Source organism: Tenrec ecaudatus, chromosome 1 (genome assembly GCF_050624435.1).
Source record: "Tenrec ecaudatus isolate mTenEca1 chromosome 1, mTenEca1.hap1, whole genome shotgun sequence".
NCBI classification, from domain to species: Eukaryota; Metazoa; Chordata; class Mammalia; order Afrosoricida; family Tenrecidae; genus Tenrec; species Tenrec ecaudatus.
This window is the reverse complement of record NC_134530.1, coordinates 264,962,517-264,984,249: the sequence shown is the minus strand read 5'-3', so window position 1 is coordinate 264,984,249 and position 21,733 is coordinate 264,962,517. Positions and strand designations below refer to the sequence as shown.

The following is a 21,733-nucleotide window of genomic DNA, read 5'->3' as shown; positions in this document are numbered from 1 at the left end:
AGGCAAAAAGGTGGAAACCATGAAAAACCTTGCTGGAGAGGAATGGATAAACAAACTCTGGTACATACACACAGTGGAATATTATGCATCCTTAAAAATGATGATGGCAACATATGTAAAAATGTGCTTGATACAATCAATGCATGGATTGTTATAAGAGCTGTAAGAGCCTCCAATAAAATGATTTATTAAAATTAAAAAAAAACAAGACAAAAAAACCCCAATAAGATGTCTGTCAAACATCATAATATGGACAAAATTGGAGGGTGTTATGCGTATGTTCAGCAAAGTTGGTCAATCTCATAGATAAATATTTCAAGAGACCATTATTATAAAGGGGAAATGGTTTTCATACCAAAAGAAAAGGCTTTGAAGACTATGACCAGGGGCAGGGGAAAGGGAGAGAGGGGAGGATCCAGTTGATAACGAAAGAGGACAGAGGAAGGTGGGAAAGGAAATGGGGAAAAAAAAAGAAACTGCGTACCAAGGGGTTTACTGGGATACTGTAACTTTTTGGATACCAACAGGCTGTGCACTGCTTTTCTTTGTATGTGTTATATTCCACAAATAAAAGGGAATATAACAGAAATGAATACACTACAACATTTAAATTTAAAAGAAGAGAAAATGCCATAGCTTTCCAAACCCTCCAGAATCCTTACCCATCAGATTTTAACACTGGTTTGAGTGGTTCTAAAAGGAAGAAAAGCAACATTGAAACTGACTTATTTTGTGATAATCAAGCTCGTTTCAAACAAACACACACAAATAATAAATCAATAATAAACAAACAAATATTTCCTCTCCTCTCACTCGAAACTTTCCTTCTGTAACTCCAATTAGATGTAAATTATTCTTTCTGACTTTATCTTGTATGCGTTTTTAGTCTCGTTTTATTTTTTCATCTCTGTGCTGTGTTTTGACATTTCTCTAATTTTCTGTTCTTCTATAATGAATCTGCTTTTTAACTCTCTTCTGGGGATTTTTGTTATTTTCTACTTTCATAGCTGATGTTTATTTTTTCCAAATCCATTTGTTCATTTTCTAATATGCTACATTTTTTATTGATTCTATTTTTGTTGGTTCCATATAATTTATTTAGGTCATTTCAATTTCTGTAATATCTCAAATTCCTGGGGTACTAACTAGCTTGTGTGTTGCATTTACTGACTTATTCTGATTTCCTAGTATTATGGTTAATTTTGTCATGGTTTAAGCTTCAGTGGGACCTTGTTTTTTGCATGTGTCCCATATATTGTAGAAATACCCCTGTACACTTCTTTTGCATTTACCTTTCCAACAAAGTTTTGTTATCACCCACTATCCTTTATGTGAATTTCCTAGATTTACATTACTGTTCTACTGGAATAGTTTAAATTCTACTCTCCTGCCTTAGGTTGGTTAGAGGTTTTTATGTATTTTGGGTGATTTTTGTCTATTGCACAGCAGGAAGAAGGCAAACCTGCTTGCTTTTCCTAGAAATGGTAGGAGGAATTTCTCTAGTTTTCATGGTGTTGACAAGTTTTCAAGTGCATTAAGACTCAAGTTCACTCTTCTTGGGCCTGTATGCATATCGGTGGCCTGATAGAGTAGTCAAAATGTAAGTTCATAGTATTTTTTTAACTCCCTATTTGGTATTTAGGGGCCATGGTGGTGTTGCGGTTACAAGTTGGGCTGAAATTCCCATGGTTGGCAGTTCAAAACCACTAGAGCTCCTTGGGAGAAAATCTGCGTTTTCCACTCATGTAAGCAGTTACAGTCCCAGAAACCCATAGTGATTAACCATAAGTCAGCATTGACTCAATGGCAGTGAGAATTGGCACTTGCTGTTGTTGTTTTCTCCTTCTTTTGATCTTGTCTATTAATTATTTTTTTCTTACATAATTTTAGAGTATTTATATAATTTCATAGAGGACGCTAGTCTTTTCATCAAAATGTCCAGGGAATCAGTTTTGTGGATCCTAACAATCTAAGGATAGCCCTGAGAAGAATGGGAATTCCAGATCACTTAATTGCTTTCATGCGGGACTTATACGTGGATCAAGAGGCAGTTGTGCAAAGAGAACAATCAGGAAAGGTATACTTCAGAGTTGTATCCTCTCACCATACTTCTTCAATCTGTATGCTGAACACGGATTACATGAAGAGGAATGTGGCACCAGGATTGGAGAGTGGCTTACTAACAACCTGTCGTATGCAGATGACACCATCTTGCCTGTGAGAGTGAAGCACTTGCTGATGAAGATCAAGAATTGCATGTTTGGATGAAAACTTAATGTTAAAAAATCCCCAAATCTTCACAACTAGCTCTATGGGTAACATCATGATAAATGGAGAAGAGACTGAAGTCAAGGGTTTTGTCTTGCTTAGAGTCACAATCAGTGTTCATGGAAGCAGCAGGTCGAGATCAAAGGATGCATTGCATTGAGTAAATCTGCTGGCATGACCTCTGTAGATTGTTGGAAACCAAGGGCGTGACTTTGAGGACTAAGTGCACTTGACCCACTCATGGTATTTTCAGTGGGTCTCAAATGTATGTGAAAGTTGGACATTGAGAAAGGAAAACTGAAGAAGAATTGATGCATTTGAATTGTGGTGCTCATAAAGTCAAGGGGCTGCAAAAAAAGAGGAGCCCTCAACACTGGGCTCAAGCACAGGAATGATTGTGAGGATGACCCAGGATCTGAGCGTATTTCACTCTGTATTGCCTAGGACTGCGAAGATTTGGAACTGACTGGGTAGCCCATTAACAACAGCCTTTTTTCCTCACCTTCCTTCCTGAAACACATCAGTATTTGCAAAGCCTGATGTAGAGTGCTTCATGGGCCACCAGTAAAAAATATTCATTAAGATAGAACCTATCTTAATGATAGGGGAGGGAGGGGGAAAATGAGCAGCAGATATTAAGGGCTCAAGTAGAAGGCAAATGTTTTGAGAATGATGATGGCAACAAATGTACATATGTTCTTGATACAATGGATGGATATATGGATTGTGATAAGAATTGTATGAGCCCCCAATAAAATGATTTTTTTAAAGATAGAATCTATTTCTGCCTTTCTGAGAGTTATACTTATAACCAATTGTATGCCCAAGTATGTTTATTTAATTTATAACAATGTATCTCATATTTGAAGCCTGCCCTTGAGAATATTTATACTATATAATATCCTAAAGTGTAATTTTCTAGTATCTGTTATTCTTTCAACTTAGTGCCATAGACCTGAGTCAATGTTGTCATGTCCTTGAATCGGTTCTTCTTGAGCATTTTCTACCCCCCATTTCACTTCCTGTTCCTCTAAATGGCCAATAGTTTTCCTCAACCTATTTGTTTTACCTTTTATCTTCTGCTTGTTTATTTTGTTTATTAATTTTTTGTGTGAATTGTATTCACAAAGACTGTGTTACCACCTACTTCGGTGAGTAATGAGGAGGATTTGAATGGTGCACAAGTAGCCATCTAACGTTAACCCGAGTTAACCTTAATTAATCTCTCTAACTTCCTCTTCTGGAAATTAAGAGGGACTAGATTTGGTAAATTTCATTGGGCTCAGTGTGGGACTCAAAAACACCCAACTCTAAGCTATGTGCTTCTGAAAATAAGATAGCCACTTGTCTTAACAGATGTTTATCAATCTTCTCTATTGTGCTTAGTAGAACACCACATTGTTCTAAGTAAGTACATCGCATGGAGGAGGTAATATTATAATTAATCCTCTAGATTAGAAAATTATGAACAAGGGTGGAGTTGGCATTCAAATCCAGAGTTCCTCAAACCCAGAATCTGAAGCACTGTCTTCTGCTGGTATTGGATTTGTCTTGGGACTTTGTGTGTGTGTGTGTGTGTGTGTGTGTGTGTGTGTGTGTACTTCATAGTGGAGCCTTTAATCTTTGTACTATATATAAAGATTCAGCAATTTTTGCAGATTTCCCTTGTTCAAATATTAAGAACTTCAGTTGATTTTGTGAACTTCATATTTAAATACCTTAAAAACACATATTTTATTCTTCACAATATTACCCAACCAACTCACTGCCATAGAGTCGATTCTGACTCATCATGAACCTATAGGGGAGGCTAGAATTGCCCTTGTGGGTTTCTGAGACTGTAATTCTTCAGGAGAGTACATGTTTCTCAGGTGAAAGTTGTTTCTCCAAAGAAGCAGCTGGTGGTTTCGAACTGCTAACCTTGCAGTGAGCAGTCCTACAGGTAATCACTGCACTGCCAGGGCTCACAATATTAGTGGGAGGGCGGTGGGGTGGAGGTGGAAGGAAAAAGGAAGGCAACTGAAACGAATGAAGGTGCCTGAGGCCTTGACTGCAATTAGAGCATGCCCATGTTTGATTTCCTTAGATGTCTGATTGTGAATTTTATGTAAGTGCATACAAGCTAAGCAAACCCACTGTGCTAAGCAAACCCACTGCCATTGTATCCATTCGGATTCATAGCAACCCTGTAGGTCAGAGTAGAACACCCCTGTAGGTTTGAGACTGCAACAGGAGTGGAAATTCTTGACTTTCTTCTGCAAGGAGGCTAGTAGAACTGCTGACCTTGCAGTTAGAACTGGGTCAAAAAGATGGGGCTTTCTACTCCCATAACCAACTGTAGTCTTGGAGACCCACAGAGGCAGGTCTACCCTGTCCTACCAGGTGATTAAGAATGGATGGCAGTGAGGTTTGAGGTGCTAAGCAAAAAGAAATAGTTATAATAGATTTTAAAAATTATAATGAAGTAAAGTTTAACCCTAGAGCTTTAAACTTGCAAACGAGGCTTTTCCTGGGACTGCCTGTCTGATTGTATTTGCTATGCCTGACCTACTTTAATCAGCTTTTTCACAAGGTGCCTTAAAGCCTTCCAGGAAACAGCATACATTGAGCACCCAGCACTGATAACTTCCTACAACCCACGACTCCTTTGTATCATGCTTACAATTTTCACCTATGCATGAGTGACGATGGGAATTCTCAATATTCGGACAAAGGATTCTAAATAATGAATCAACAAGAGGATTTGTGTGATAGAATTTGTTAGTCATAAATGAGCAAGTTACTAGAAAAGAGCCCTACGACTATCGCAGAAGGTTTGGCTTTTATGTGACCTGAAAGTCTGGTGTTTGAATGTCTTCTGATGTATCAGTATGTCCTCAAGAAGTGCGTTAATGATAAGGAGGAAAAGAAATTGTATTGGTCTTTGCGGGACATCTTTCATATCTTTTAGCAGAACCGGGTCAAAAGGTATCGCTATCAGTATCTCAGTTGTACATGTCCCCTGACAACTGGCAAAATACCAGAAATCAACTACTGTGTTTTCCTGGGACCCCCAAGAAGTGTCAATTCCAGCAGATGGAACAGCGTGAATTACTCCCATCTGGTTGTGGAGGCTATGGGGTTTGTGTTAAAGTTTATGTGACTGAGCACTGCGTTGGCAGAAAGTTATAATTTAGAGTTGAAGCCCCAAATCCATTTCTCAGTCTCCACTTAAATCCAGCCTCCATTGAATTCTTTCTGACCACTAAGCGGCAGGGGTGCCTTGCTTTCTCTCCTCCAGCTGATCAACAAGTGTCATAACCTTTGGAGACAGAGCCTGGGTGTATCCTTAATGGAAAGTGGGGTGCTAGAGTCTCATTGTCATGAATCACATCCTGATCGCCTCAGTTGGAGAGTCCTGAGCGAAACTTACAAGTTTTTCTGTCTGACATAATCCTTGTTTCCCTATCATGGGTCCACTCCTGCTTCTGTAGTCCCACCCGTAATACTGATTTTATCATTCATGCATTTGTGAAAGATTCCTGGGCTGCTCCTCTCTTTTATAAACTTCCAAATCTCTGAAAGCCCTTGAATACCATTGTGGTCTCCCTTGTGCTAATGATCGCACCTCCAGGTGATGTGTCTTTGTCTTGTCATCTCCTCGTTACAATTTAAAAATGTTTTGTAAATTATATTTGAGAGTTAGGGTCTCTGTTGTAGCCTAAAACTAGTTCTAGCCACAATAAATACAGGAGACTCAAACCATCCCAAAGATTAAACAAAAGTAGCTTTCACATGGGAAGAATTTGGAAGCCAATTGAAGTCAACCTTCTGTGATTGATGCAAGTGAGGAAAGAGCAAAGAAAGTAAAACTTATTATCAAAGCAGTTGTTTTACTGCCGCAGCATTCATGTCCTTGCGGCTCCCTAAGTCCCATCTTTACCCTTTCTAAATTTCACTTTCTTTTTGTACTTCCTATTTTCCCTCTTCCATCAATTTCCCTATCTTTGTCTCGCTCTCTCTGCCACATTTCCTTTGCTTTACTTAACTTTTAACTCTTCAGTTATTACTTAAAATTCATTGCCAGCTCTACAACTGGGATTCCTTCAACATATAGACATAAACTAGAAGCCTGTGATTTGTTAAGATTTCCATTTTCACTGTGCCTTTAAAAACACTTTTATCTTCTATGATATAATTCTATACATAATTTATCTTCTATGTCTAGTTCTACTCTAAGTTTTTTCCCCAAACATCGATCCTGTGAGAATTTGGTGAGGCTAGAAAAGCGAGGCGAGGATTTGGAGAATATTCTATTTCACCTCATTTTTCCTTATTACACTTACAGTAAACAATTAAGAGTCACCTCATGCGGATATGCCAACAGTGCAAGATTGCCTTTTCACTGTAGACCTAAATTAACTGGGTCCCTGGAACCATTCCTTAATGACACTGTTTCTTACTTTCTTATCTATTTCTTATTACCTCTTAACAATGCGATCTGATTTTATAGGTAATAGCTATCAAAATCTAATTAAATAGCTTAGATGTTCTTTTCTTTTGATATCATTGGATTGTTGAAGGTATTTTATTGCCTCACATACTAGCTAAACTGGGAATAAGCATTAGCTGTCATTTGAAGTTCCTTTTAATTAGGAAGCATGTATGTGGGTCCTCTGAACATGCCTGGCAGAATACTTTCCCAATATAGCTGAAAGTGACAGCATGTTGTTCCCTGTGTGACCATTCCCTCCTCCCACCTCACCCTAGATCTCTTTGCATGTATGTGTGTGATGGCTTGTCTAAAGAGACAGCTTCCATATCTTACCTTAGCTTTCTAAAGTACATTTTAACTTGTAATTCACTGGTATGGACTTAGTTTTTCTAGCAAAAGTAGCTCAAGACATGATTCAATTAATAAACACAAATCTCAGCATCAATGATAGGTTTTGTCTGAATTATTCTCTAAATGACTGGATATGAACGAGCGGAAGGGAAACTAACCTGTGGTGGCCCCTCCCAGAAAGACAAAGAGAGCCGCCATACCCACAGGTTGAATTAATTAAATAAACAGGTAGGCACTCAAAGTAGTTCCTGATCAGCGTTTTGTGATTTTTAAGACATCACAGTCTGTCTTCATTTCATCGAGGACAAAGGAAGGTGTGAGTGAGAGGACAGGCACTAACGCCACTGCACCTCCCATCTGCAGCACCTTACGTTAAACGACCTTGGCGCGGGCACCACATCGGCTGTCATTTCTGATGACTTTCCTTGTTCTTTTGCTTTCAGCTTGGGGACCTGCTTCACAAGTTACAGTTCGTCATGACATACGTGGCTCCTTGGCAGATGGCCTGGGGTTCTTCATTTCATGTGTTTGCCCAGCTCTTCGCAATTCCTCATATCCTTTCTGCTTCCATTTGTGAGCTGAGATTTGAATTTTATGTATACAAACTTTTGAGTGAACCTTGGTAATAAAAGGTTTTAAAGTTTTTAAGACGATATTTTAATGGGGGTGGAGAAACACTTTGAATTCCCTTCCGGCCACTTATACTTAAAAGATGTTTCTTAATTTGAACTCTTCCTGCTTCTTAGTGCATATGCAAGACTTACTTCTATTTATTTATTTATTTATTTGTTTATTATCTTTCCATTTCCTATGCCTAGCTATGCTCTAAGATATCCTGTCTATTAAATGGAAAGCTCTTGACCAAAGCACTCTGTTGACTTGTACAAAATAATGCAAATCAATTTGCAGCTCTTAAAAATTGAAGATAGGGTAGATGTATTCAATATAACATTAGAGATTATATATTATGATGTAACGTACTTAGCATATACTTGAGTCATATTCAAAACTGAGAATTCATTATAAACAAAATTGTCTAACTATTTTTGAAGTTCAAAAACATAAACTATGAATTTTTCTTAGTTTGATATATAGTTATGTATAGATTACATATTTATACATGTATATATACCTATATAATGAGAGAATATAAGACTAATAAAAATATTTCAGACTCATGCCCTTAAAATTTTTTTCATTCTCAGTGAGTTTATACTTTCTAAATGTTCACAGACTACTTTCTTCAAAATCCCTAGAGGAGCTTATTAAATAAGTGGAATACTGAGCCCAGGACATAATTTATGAATCAAAATTTCTTTGTGTAGTTCTATGAATCTATATCCTCATAAATTTTCCTGTTGATTCTTATGCCCCTGTGTGAGAGCCACAACTGTAGAGTCTGATATTCTACTGTGGGTGCTATTAGGTAGTTCGAATGACTTTTCAGAGCTTTCTTACATATAAAATGTATAAAAGGTTCATAGAGTAATTCATACGGAATCTCCAGGATTTGACATTTTCACACAGGGTGGTGGAAACATGGGATCATTGGTAAGTGATATTATATTCTAGAATTTTAAAATGTTCTCTGACTCATTTTTATATTTTAAAGCACATCAAGATTGGCCTCAGGAGGTACCAGGTTCCATATCTCTACTCTTAGACCTACAGTGGTATTTTAAAAGTGTTTTAAAAACTTGTTTGGTAAAATGAAGGGGAAAAAAGCGCAACACACTACACTTTGTCATTATCCACCGTCGTTTTCTATAATACACAAACTTCAGTTTAACTAAACTAAATCATTTAAAACAGTGTGATGAAAGATTGGGGCGATTTGTATTTCTGACATGTGTCCATGTTTTCCTACCTAGAATTTAAAGACTTGCTTGTTAGATGAAAATCATTAATTTAATGTAAATTTGTGGTTGAGGGTGTTGCATTAAAATGTTAAAACTTAAAGTTCAGGTTCCTGATTTTAGCATAACTTGGTCTTGTGTATACCTGCAGCATTCATTATTGATATCAGTGCCTTGTCAAGTGCATTCAGTAATGCTACTTACTCCTTGTAGCTCTACAGCTGAATTAAGGCACCTGGGAGTCATAACTTTCAGTAACCTGATGTATATGCATGCTTTGGGTTTACACACAAGCACATCACACTTGGCTCTTACTATTTCTGTAAGAATGATCATCTATCTCAGATCGCAGATACAGTGGGCGAGATGTAAGTATCTTCATTACGCTAAACCTATTCTCTTAAAAAATTGAACAATTTGAGATGTAGATTTTACTGAGTAGTTGGTTATTCTATTTTAGGATAATCAACCCTTATGCTTTTGTTTTTAAAAATGTCTCTGGTAGCAACTTTCACTTTCTCCCTTCTACGAAGATATAAAGATTTATAATTTACCCTCATGGAACCTGATTAGCTACAGCTAGGAAGGCCTTTAACCCATCTTGGCATTAAGTACACACCTCTTCTCTTGAAGGGTGGATATTTCTTTTCAGGGATTCAACCTCCTGTTTCCCAGAGTAGAATGAGATAAATGATTGAGTAAGCTGGATTTATAGATCATTGAGACAAAGTTATCAGCTTCTTAAATATCAGACCTGGCTCTTGACTAATTTTTAAATGTTAATTATTTTATCACTCTATCAAGGAACTATGGGTTCCATTCTGGCATTGAGAAGGAATTAATTTGCTCTGTTTTGTAATTGAATTAGCTTTCAGGTCATCAGGGTGCTGCTTAGTAAATTGCTTTTTCCAGTATGAGCATGTTTTCTCCCTCAGTAGCTTCGGCTACTTTCCGAGTTTGTTACCTCTGGGGAAAGGCAGGAACAGCAACCCATTTAATTTTCATAGAGTCCATGCAAGACCATCATCTTCTAAATTATGATGAACACTTCATCAAATTATCTTTGTTAGCTGTGTACACAAATAAGATTACTTTCTACTTGGTAGATATTGGTATTTTTTTCATGTATACAATAAATGGCATTGGGAGCCATATCTGACTTCCTCTGGCTTCCCCATTGCCATGAGGCAGGGATCAGCTATGCCAAGAAATTTTCAACACAGCTCTTTGACCAACTGACAGGAAGAAATCCATGGTTGTGCCCATTCCAAAGAAAGATGACCCAACAGAACTCCCCAATTGTAAAACAATATCATTAATATCACATGCAAGTAAAATTTTGCTGAAGATCATTCAACGAAAGTTGCCCTGCAGCAGTACCTTGACAGGGGACTGCCAGAGGTCCAGGCCAAATTTAGAAAAGTATGTAGAACAAGGGGTATAAGTGCTAATGTCGAATGGATTTTTGTTGAATGCAGAGAATACCTGCAAGATGATTACTTGTGTCTCATTGATTATGTTCAGGCATTCAACTGTGTCGATCAAAAGAAACTATGGACAGACTTGAGAAATGGAAATTCCAGAACACCTAATTCTACTCACACAGAAGCTGTAATATGGTTCAAGAGACAGTTGTGCAAATAGAACAAGTCTATGATCTAAAATTAGGAAAGTTGTACATCAAAGTTATATCCTGTCACCATACTTATTCAATCTCTTATGAGAGAATCTGTATTATATGAAGAATGTGGCATCAGGATTGGGTGAAGGCTTATAAACAACTTCCAATATGCAAATGACAGAACCTTGCATGCTGAAAATGAAGAGGACTTGAAGCACTTGTTGATGGAGATTAAGGATTGCAGTCTTCGGTGGATCACAACTCAATGTGAAGAAGATCCAAATCCTCACAACTGGACCAATAGATAACATCACGTTCCATGGAGAAGAGGTTGAAATTGTCAAAGATTTAGTCTTGCTTGGCTCATAATCAATGCTCATGGAAGCAGTAGTCAAGAGATCAAAAGACACATTACATTGGGTAAATCTGCTGCACAAGACCTTTCTATAAAGTACTGAAAACAAGGATGTTACTTTGAGGCCTAAAATGTACCTGACCCAAACCATGGTATTTCTATTACCTCATATTCATGTAAAAGTTGGACATTGAATAAGGAAGACCAGAGAAAAATGGATGCATTTGAATTATTGTGCTGGCAAAGAATATTGAAAGTACCTTGAACTATCAAAAGAACAAACAAACATGTCTTGGAAGAAGCAGAGCTAGAATACTTCTTAGAGGCAAGGATGGCAAAACTTTGTTTCAAATGTCTATCAGGAGAGATCAAGCCCTAGAAGAGGACATCACACTCAGGAAAGTAGGGTGTCAGTGGGGCGGGGTGTGTGTGTGTGTGAAGAAGTTCCTCAGGAAGATTGATTGACTCAGTGGCTGCAACAATGGGGTCAAGCTTAAGAACAATAGTGAGGGTGGCTCAGAACTGGGCACCAACTTGTTCTGTAGTATATAGAGTTGTTATGGGTAGGAACAGGTCTTATGGTCATGGGCAGCCTCATCTTTCGCTGAATTTTGGTTGATGAGTTTGACCTTGTGGCTAGCAGGCCAATGCCTACACTTCAGGGCCACTTAAGACCCTAGATAGGAAGCCCTGTGGTGTTATGGGACTTGGCTGTTCAAACCCGTCCGCAGTTCACAGGAGGCAGACGTGCCTGTCTGCTCCTGTAAAGATGAGATGAACAGTGTAGAAAACCCTTTGGGGCAATTCTCATTGGTCCTATACAGTGGTTACTGTTGGATGGGTGTGAATAGCAAGTAAAAATATGACAGCTACTCGTGAAGCAGAAGAGAAAGCTACATCAATATGAGAAAAAATTCTTGTGGACAGTACAAGGCTTAAGAATTTTTCTATATTTTACATATAACTTGAACTGTTAAGGAAATCTATCCATCCCTCCTGAAAGAACCCTGATGACACAGTGGGTTAAGCATTGGTCTTCTAGCCACAATGCTGAGGTTCAAGTCCTCTAGCCATTTGGAGGGGGAAATTTATGTTCCCGGAAACCTTAATGAGCACTTCTCTTCTTTCTTTAGGGTCACTATAAATTGGAAGAAACTCTATGCCATTGTGTTCTGTTTTGATTTGCCCCTTCCCATTCCCCTATAATGTAAATTTAAGCCACACCAGGGAAAAGTAGTAGGAAATCTGAGTGCTTAATAATGAGATAATGTTCCTTTCTGTACTCCGGCTTTTCATTTCCTGTCTGAACTTTTTGAATACGGGCTAAAGAAAGAACACCTCCATTGTTCCTGCATTGAGAAAGATGCACGTACATGTTCACTCTTTGCCATGAATCAGAAATCGACCACCCTTCTAGATGGGATAATCAACTTTACAGCACATTGGAACACATTTTCAGGAGAGTAATTCATGTCTTCACCCGGTATAAGGTGGAGCGTGTGCATATCAACAGACGGAATAGTCTTGTCGCCCCCTGGAACTCAGCTACCCCAGGGATTCTTGCTCTCAGTTCCTTCATGTTCTTCCAACCACAAGTCCCACCATACCCCATGCCACAATGGAATAGGTATGATGGGCAGCTGAGCAAGTTCTCCAATGATGCAGAGAGCGACTAGGAAGAAAGCTATTGGGCACCTCCCTCAATTCCAGAAAGCTACAGGTCAAAGCCAAAACAGTATTGGTACACTGTTTTCCATTCTGAGCAATTATCCTTCTGGTCAGCCAGGGTGCATGAGACTGAGGAAAGATAGTAATGAGAAACTCCTATAAACTGTGAGCAACCCGGTCAACAAAAAGGCAATGCTTTCATAAGTATTAATTCTTAGCTTATAACCTAGGAGTGACTTAACTTGAGTCATTGGTATTTAATGTATGATAAATAATATATGATTTTGAACAGTAGAAAGATACTCTTTATGAAGCAGAGATGATACCTTCTAGAGTAATGCTATTTATTTAAAGAACTGTAATATAATTTTAATTATTGATGAAACTTAATTATGAAATAGTTATTTATTTACTTATAATATACCACAGTGTGTTTTGTTCAGTTAATGATATCTTAGTATAAGGAAAATTTTCTTTTCAATCCTTACATATTTATTCTTTGCCACGAATCAGAAATCGACCACTGGGATTTTTATGAGTATCATTTCATTTACATGATGGTGTGATGAGACTTAGCAGGATGCTACTGACAGTTTAATATTTCTAAACATGTAGAACTCTTAAAGAAATATTCTTTCCTTCCCGTGTGAAGCAATGTTTAAAACGAAGGTAGTCAAAATCGAAAATAGTATTTTAAAACATAACAATGAAAAAATGTCATTGCCTTAACTCAAAATTCTCAGATTCTGCAATGCTTTTCTTTCAAATGATTGCTACCTCAATCTTTTCTACTCCTCTGAGCCCATTTCTTGGGAGTGTCATTTTCCTCACATCCTATGTCAGGCCTGTCAAATTCTGGGAGAAAAGCTACAAGTAAGATCTTAATCTCCATTCTAACTTCCTTCCCTCTAAGGTGTGCTTTTCCTGCTTTCCCTTCCTCAACTCCAAGGTTCCCGGTGTCATTCTGCAGCTGGCTGTGGAAGGCCTGCCCTCATGACGATGCTTGTGCCTAGTGCCTTACTCAGTGCTGGGGCCTGAGGTCTCCAGTCCAAACAGGGTGGTTTATAAATGAACAAGTAAAAACTGCGCTCCATATTGTTTTCAGTAGATGTGACCTCCCTGAAGCAGATAGCCAGACCTTTCTTTAGTAGACTCAACACTTAGCCTTTTAGTTAGCCCCTGAGCATATGAATCACTTTCAGGAACCCAGAGTATTATTTTTGACTCAATGGCAATGAGAGCTGTGCTGTAGAAGGCCAGTTCCCATCTTTATAGATGCTATAAAGTACTTACCAGGCTTAAGCATCCCGGAAAGTTCACAACCAGAGGTGTCCTGAGTAAAACTACCCATGACAGAATGCCCCACTGACAACCCATGCTGTTAAGGGAGGTGATTTGGTGTGTGTGTGCGGGGGTTGGGGAGCATCAAGGCAATCGTGCAATATACACAAAACAATAGTACTCCTTTATGTTTGCCTAAAAATGTATATTTATAAAGCCAGAGAGTAAAAGAAAATTGCCAGCAATTTGTCTTTCAGCTGTTTTTAGGAGAATACAATTTCAGAGACGTTTTTAGAACAAGTAAGAATCATGCCTCTCAAAAACAAACAAACACACACACACAAACACATGCACAAACAAACAAAAAATATCAGTGACATGGCTGGGGGGGTTCAAACCACCAACTTTTAATTTCACAGTTAAGATCTTAGCCAATATGCGCGTGCACGCACGCACACACACACATACACGCACCAGAGCTCATTAACTCTGGAAGGTACAGAAATTTGTAAATAAAATGAGTGACACTCAAGATTTGAAGTGCACACTAGGGTCAGGGGACATACAGAAAGGTATTCCACTTTTTACTAGGTCACTTGTTACTAGGAGCCACTTTGGAGAAACAGCTTAGTATCTTGTTTAGTACCCAGTTTGTAGCAGGTCTGTTACCTCTGATAAGCCATCAGAATACAGAATCCCATTGTCTGAAGGATCAGTGGACGGAAATTCAGGAAACTGAAGTAGTGGTAGATACCAGAAAAGGAAATGTAAAAAAAAATCCCATCAGGGTCTCTGGATCCCTGCTAATATTCTGGAAAGCTTAGTCAATCCATTTTAAGCTGTTAAATTTTGGTTTTCTTTCCAGAAGACACTGGGTGGTACAAATAGATAAAGGGTCAACTACTAGCAGAAAGGTTGATGGTTCAAATTCACTGAGAGGCGCCTCCAAAGTCAGCCCTGGTGATCACAGGGCTGAAAGTTCACAGACTTGGAACACTATTTTTACTCTGTACACAAGGGCTCACCATAAGTTAGAATAAGCTCCATAGCAACTAACAACAGTTTCTAGTTGTCTGAAAAGTTTACCTGTCATCTTTCTTATTACTTTCTTATCAATCTGTTTCAAAGGTGTAACTAGTGAGGTGATATAGTTAGAGTTTATTGTGCCAACCTGGCCAATAAACACATGTGGGGTTAATTAGAGGGCGGAGAGATAAATGGCTCGGTGAGCCTAGCCTTTTGAGTTCTTGGGTCTCTTGCTTTGTGATGGTCGGATCAGGGTGCAGCTGCCTTAGCCAGTTCCTTGCTATTGCTGGCAAGGGTCACTTCCTACAAGACACCCCTGAAGAGAAGCAGCAAGCAAGGACCTTCCCTGATGCAGCCCTGGGTGCTGAAGCAGCCATGTGGAGACCCCTGCCAGTGCTGAGATACTTACACACTCACTGATTCGGCTTTCCTCCTGCAGTCGGCATTATTGTATGTGTTTTGTGAGATAGAGGAGGACTCTGTGGATTGGGGTCAGACATAGGGGTTAATGTTGGACTTGTGGGCTTGGGCAGCACTAGGTTGGGATGTTTTCTTGATGTACACTTAACCTTTATATAAAACTCTCTTATACATGAGTTTCTGTGGATTTGTTTTTCTAAAGTACCCAGACTAACACACCAGGTTAACTGAATTGATTGCATTTAACTTTTTTTTACTGTTTAATCTTTTAAAAGACCTCATAACAAGATACTGTCCTTAGGCTATCTCACAAGCACATCTTACCCAATATGTTGCCAGTAGCCATTGGCAATCAATGTAGCAAACTGTGCCACTGTTTATCTGGAGTCCCCTACTCCCACCCCATCTCCACCCCCTGGCCTTCTCTTCCTTCCCCACCTCTGCTTCTGCAGATTTCAACCCCATGGGTTTTATTTTGAGTAGTTTACCAAATGTCTTTAGTGTTTTCAGGTCTCTAGTGAACCCTGGTGGCGTGGTGGTTACATGTTGAGCTGCTAATCTCAAGAGCAACCAGCTACTCTTCAGGAGAAAGATGAGGCTTTTTGCATCAGTAGAGCTATTCTCTTGGAACTCCACTGAGGCAGTTCTAGCTGTCTGATAGGATCACTATGAGTCAGAATGGACTCGATGGTACCGGGTCTGGAGTTTGATTTGAGTGAGTGAACATTGCAACTAAACTATTTTAATACTCTCTACAGTAAAAACCACACTCTGCCATCAAGTCGTTTCTGACTCAGAGTGACCCTCTAAGACGGTACAATAGCCCCTGTGGGTTTCAAAAACTAACTCTTAATGGGAGTAAAAAAAATCTCATCTTTCTCCTGTGCAGTGGATGTTGGTTTCAAATGGCAGAACCTGCAGTTAAAAGCCCAGCATGTAACCACCACACCATTGGTGTTCTGTATTTTAATACTCAGGGGAAGTAAAAAATAAATGAGCGCCTCTTGTATAACCATGGCGAGTTTGTTTTTCCTCCGATCGGCCTGTCTTGGAATTTCTGGGTTCTCTGTTCCCTAACACTATGCCTCATTAGGGTAGACTACACACGTGTGCTCCTCACCCACCCTATTCCTACAGCCTCTTCACAGGCCCAGCGTAATTAGCTCACCCAACTAGTTCTCAGAGGATCTCTCTCTCATTGGGAATGTTCTCAACCTTCCTAACGCCACGATCCTTTAATACAGTTCATGTTGTGATGACCCCCTCACCATAAAATTATTTTTGTTGTTACTTCATAACTCTCATTTTGCTACTGTTATGAATCAGGCGACCCCTGTGAAAGGTTGTGTGACCCCCAAAGGGGTCACGGCCCACAAGTTGAAAACCTGCTACAAAGGGAGTCCTACAGCTTTCTGAGTGGTCTTTTGGTATGTGTCATTTTCTCTGGGGGATGGGGGTGTTCCCACCATCGCCAATAACAGCGCTCCCCTGTAGCTTGTTGGGTAGTTAGTTTTGACCTCATCACAACATGGTGGCCATAAGGTTCCAAAAACAATTCTCGAGAGCGAGTTGGGAATTGCATTGCTTTTTCTGACCTAGCCTCGGGAGTTTTACAGCATCAATCTTGCCTCATTCTCTTAATTAAAAGCAAGTCACAGCGCTATCCAAATTCACAGGGAGAGAAATTAGACCATACCTCTGGATGGGAATTTAAGGTTCAAAAAGGGCGGGTAAGTTGGGAAACACAGCAGCCATCTGTGGAAAAGAACCTTTCTACTACGGCTGTAAGTAAATGCTACTCAGAGTTGGCAGAGACTATTAGCATCTTTCGTTCTGTACTCATTTATTCTGCAGCTTAGTGTCCTTATGAAGCCCCGCACTTAGTAGGTGCTCTCTGTTTTATAAATCAAATAAATTCAACAATATTATTTCGGAGTAAAATAAATACAATCCGGATTTGCTTTTACCACAATTCAATCATTCTCTTTTGGACTGATGTGCTCTTGGCTAAAAGTCTTTCAAATCTGTCTTTATGAACTTCACCTAGTAAATGTCTTCATCTATAGACAACAGACAACAATGGCAAATGCACCATATGTAAGAGGATTTTAGAAAGCTTTAGAAATACATTCTGCTGTTATAATTTATTATTCTTTTCAATGTATGTAAGCAATCACCATATAATCAAACCTGATCATTAACATAAGCAGACATTCAGGCTACAAAGTGTTTCGTTCATGTCACCAACTTTTTCAGCCAATGCATTTGTACTAAAGGAACTATTTTCAGCTCCTTTTTTTCCCCAGATCCTTAAAAGAATATAAGCTCTCATTGGTAACTATTTGGTTTGCGCATATAAAAAATAGTAAAATAGAAAGTATTCCCGGAATAGGAAAATACACATAACAGCTAAAGAGAAACATAGGTTTCATGGTTGTACGTGTACACAACCACCAGCAGTGGAGGAAAGCTCCTATCTTGCCACATCCCCTCCGACATTTATTGCTCTCTGATTTTCTGATTTGGGCTATCCTGAAGAGTGTTAGGTGGTATCTCATGGTTGTTTGAATTTACATTTCTCTGATGGCTAATGATTGGGAGCATTTTCTCAGATGTTTATTGGCCATTCAGGTCTCCTCACTAGTGAAACTTCTGTTCAGGTCCTTGCCTACTTCCTCACGGGGTTAACTCTTTTCATCTTTTTTGCAGGCTAGGATGGTCTTGCATATTTTAGTATAAGCCCTTGTCTGTTGTGTCATTGCTAAAAATCCTCTCCCAGTCTGTGGGTTCTCTTGATACTCTCTTGGTGAAGTCTTTGGATGCACACAGGTTTTTGATCTTTCATATATCCCACTTGTATGTTTCAGCTTCCCCTGTGTGTGTACCCTTCTCTGCTGCAGTTAGCTTATGTATTCCCTGTGCCAAAGTTCTTAGGTTTATCCTGATTCCTTTGTTGATGGTCCTGATAGTTTTGGATTTTACTTCTAGGTCTGTGATCTACCTTGAGTTTGTTCTTGTTTCATTTTTCTACATGTGGATATCCATTGTTTCCAGCACCACTTGTTAAAGAGGCCAGCCACCCCCCACTTGATGCTTTTGGGGCCCTTGTCAAAGATGAGTGGTCTATATGCTGATGGTTTTATTTCTGTTCTTTTCCACTGGTCTGAGTATCTGACATTAATCCAGTATCATGCTGTTTGGACCACTGTGGCTGTGTAATAGGAGTTAAAGTCAGGTAAAGTGAGCCCTCCAACGTTGTCCTTCTTTTCGAGGGGTTCTCTGCTAATTCTGGGCTTCTTCCCTCTCCATATGAAATCGGTGGCCAGTACTGCCATTTCTTTGAAGAAGATTGTTGGTATTTAAATTGGGATAGTGTTAAATTTATATAGTGCCTGGGTAAGACTTTACTCTATTGAGTCCATGCGCATGGAATATTCTTCTATTTGTGGAGGTTGCTTTTGGTTTCCTGTGGTAGGGTCCTGTAATTGTCTGATGTATATAGAAAACCAATAGATTTTTTATATCCTTTCACTCTTCCATATTCCTCTATCACTGCCAGTGCTCCTGTTGTGGAGCTTTTGGGATTGTCAATGTATAAAATCATGTTGTCTGCAAATAGCGAGTTTCACCTCCTTCTCTCCTGGCTAGATATCTTCACTGTCCTTCTGCTACCTATGTTGTTAGCTAGGACCTCCAGTAATATGTTGAAGAGAAGTCTGGATAAAGGACACCCTTGTCTGGTCCTTTTTTTCAGTGGGATTGTTTCTGTCTTTTCTCCATTGACTATGATGTTGGCTGTTGGCATTTCGTAAATAGTTTATATTAACTTGAGGAATTTTCCTTTTGTTCCTATCTTCTTTAATGTCTTCATTATGAATGGGTGTTGGATATTGACAAATGCTTTTTCTGCGGCTATTGATATTATCATGTGATTCTTATTCTTTTTCATATCAATGTGATGAATAAATGTTGATGGACTTTTGGATGTTGAGCCATCCCTGCATCCCTGGAACGAATCCCATCTGATCATGATGGATGATATGGTTTATAAACTTTTGTTTTCTATTGGCCAATATTTTGTTAAGGATTTTTGCATCTATGTTCATTAGAGATATTGGTATCTCGTTCTCTATTCCTGTGGGATCCTTGTCCTGTTTGGATATCAAAGTATACTGGCTTCATAGAATGAGTTTGGGAGTTTACCATCTTTTTTTTATGCTCTGGAATAATTTCTAGAGAATCAGTGTTAGCTCTTCCCTGAATCCTTGTGAAGCATTGTCGTGTGAAGCTATCTGGTCTGCGTTCTTTTATTATTGGTAGTTTCTTGATAACCATATCTATTCCTTCTTTTAATGGGTCTGTTGAGGTTCTTTGACCTCTATCTGGGATAATCTAGGGAGAGAGTATTTGTCCATGTCTTCCATATTGTTGAATTCATTAGAATACAGGCTTTCATAGTACTTTGTGATTATCTTTTTAATCTCTTTGGAGTCTGTTGTGTTTTCTCGGTTTCATTCCTCATCCTGGCTATTGATGTTTGCCCTTTCCTTGGTTAAGTTTGTCAGCGGTCTTTCAATTCTATTGGTCCTGTCAAAGAACCAGCTTGTTGCTACATTGATTTTTTGCATTATTATCTTGTCTTTCCACTTGTTTAACTCTGTCCTGATTTTTATTATTTCTTTTCTTTTGTTATTGGAGGATTTGTTCTGTAGACTCTATTCTAGTTGCTGGAGGTTTTGTGATAGTGTATCAGTCATAAGTCTCTCTTCCTCTTCATATATGCATTAATTGCTATCAAAATTCCTCTTATAACTGACTTTCTGTATCCCCCAGGTTTTGGTACATTGTATTCTTGTTCTCATTAGTTTCTAGAAACTTCCTAATTTCCTCTCTGATCTGGGCTCAGTACCTTCATTTCACAAAAGATCGTTATTCATCCTCCAGTTGTTTGTTTTTGTTTCTCTAGTGTCCTTTGGTGGAGCTCCAGCTTTATGGCATGGTGGCCTTAGAGGGCTCTCTGAGTAATCTCTATGTGTTTGAGTTTATTCAGGCTTGACTTGTGTGTTCCAGCATCTGGTCAGTTTTTGAAAATGAGCCATGTGTACTTGAAAAGAATGTGAAATTTTTACATTTGGATGGAAAGATCTATAAATGTCTATCACGTTCTGTTGCCTAATTGTAATGTTTAGCTCTGTAGTCCTCATCCTAAACCTCTTTCCCAGTGATCTCTTTGTGATAGAGATGTTTCAAAGTCACTGACTATGATTGTTGAGTCTGTCATTTCTTTTTGAATAGTTTGTTTGATGAATGTCATGGGTTTCTTGTTAGGTGCATATATATATTTATTATGCTCATTGGTTCTTGGTCTACTGATCCTTTGAGTATTTTATAATTCTCCTCCTTGTCTCTTGTTATGGTTTTCACCTTGAGTTCATTTTGTTAGGATTGGAGATTTGGATTGAAACCCCTGTTTTATTTTTAATTTGCCCATTTGCCTGATATAGTTCCTGCCAGCCTTTTCTTCTTAATTGATTTTTGTCTGTGAGCTTAAGCTATGTCTTTTGCAGGAAACAGATTAATGGGTTATGTTTTCTGAGTCAGTCTGCTAACCTTTGTCTTTTAATAGGTGTGTTCAGCCGTTGACATTCCGAGTTATTACCACCATGTGTGGGTTGATTCCTTTCATCTCGTAGCTTTTGTATTGGGTGTTTTCCTATTTCCCTTTATATAAGTGTGCTTTTTATGTTGGGGACCTCACTCTTGACTTCTTTTTCCTCTGAGTTAATGTTATCTTGGTAGTTGCTTCCCTCTTGTCCTGTACTACTCAAAGGAGAATGCTGAGATGTCTTTTTTGTGGCAGATTGACGTCTGATTCTTCTATGAGCATTGTTAGGTTTAGGATTTCCTCTGTTGTTGTGTTTTGTTTTTCTTGTTTTCTTATTGAGGGTGTTGTGCTATATTGCTGTCTGCATGCCATTTTGAAAGAACTGAGTGCCATGTTTCTCAAAGACTGATGGGCGCTGAGCTTTCTCTTTGTAACTGGTAAGAGTGTTTTCAAAGACTACCTGTGGCCTACTATGATGGTGGGTTGGACTGCTATGTAGGCAGGGTGCAGCAGCAGTTGGGGGCCTCGAGGTTTGGGCTGAGGCAGTCAACTGTAGGTATGCCACTGGCTCGGGTTGTGGAGGGCCTGCTGCATGGGCAATGGTCTGGTACAGATTGTCTGGTCACAATTTTCAGATTTTTAAAGATTCTCTGTGGAGCCCAAAACTGGTAGAGCCAATTTTTGGCTTGGACTGCAATCAGAAAATGTTAGCTTCCTGTTTTGTTATGTTAAAATCCTAGGCTGTGCTCTGGGGATTAGAGTTCTGGCTGTCTTATTATGTTAATTGTATGCTAATAGTCAGAGTTCT

The 21,733-nt window shown here is 38.9% G+C and overlaps 1 protein-coding gene and 1 non-coding gene across 2 annotated transcripts in view; both read left to right on the top strand.

The window, feature by feature from the left end:
• PCNX2 (pecanex 2) overlaps nt 1–21,733 on the top strand; it is a 357,992-nt gene that overhangs the window by 264,854 nt on the left and 71,405 nt on the right. Inside the window, exons 22-23 of the mRNA XM_075532150.1 lie at nt 7,537–7,666; nt 13,337–13,466. Coding sequence (XP_075388265.1) covers nt 7,537–7,666; nt 13,337–13,466 — 260 coding nt within the window. The remainder of the gene's footprint in view (nt 1–7,536; nt 7,667–13,336; nt 13,467–21,733) is intronic.
• Nucleotides 645–760, top strand: LOC142437802 (small nucleolar RNA SNORA61). The gene has a single exon (XR_012782320.1). It is a non-coding gene; the product is annotated as a small nucleolar RNA SNORA61 (small nucleolar RNA).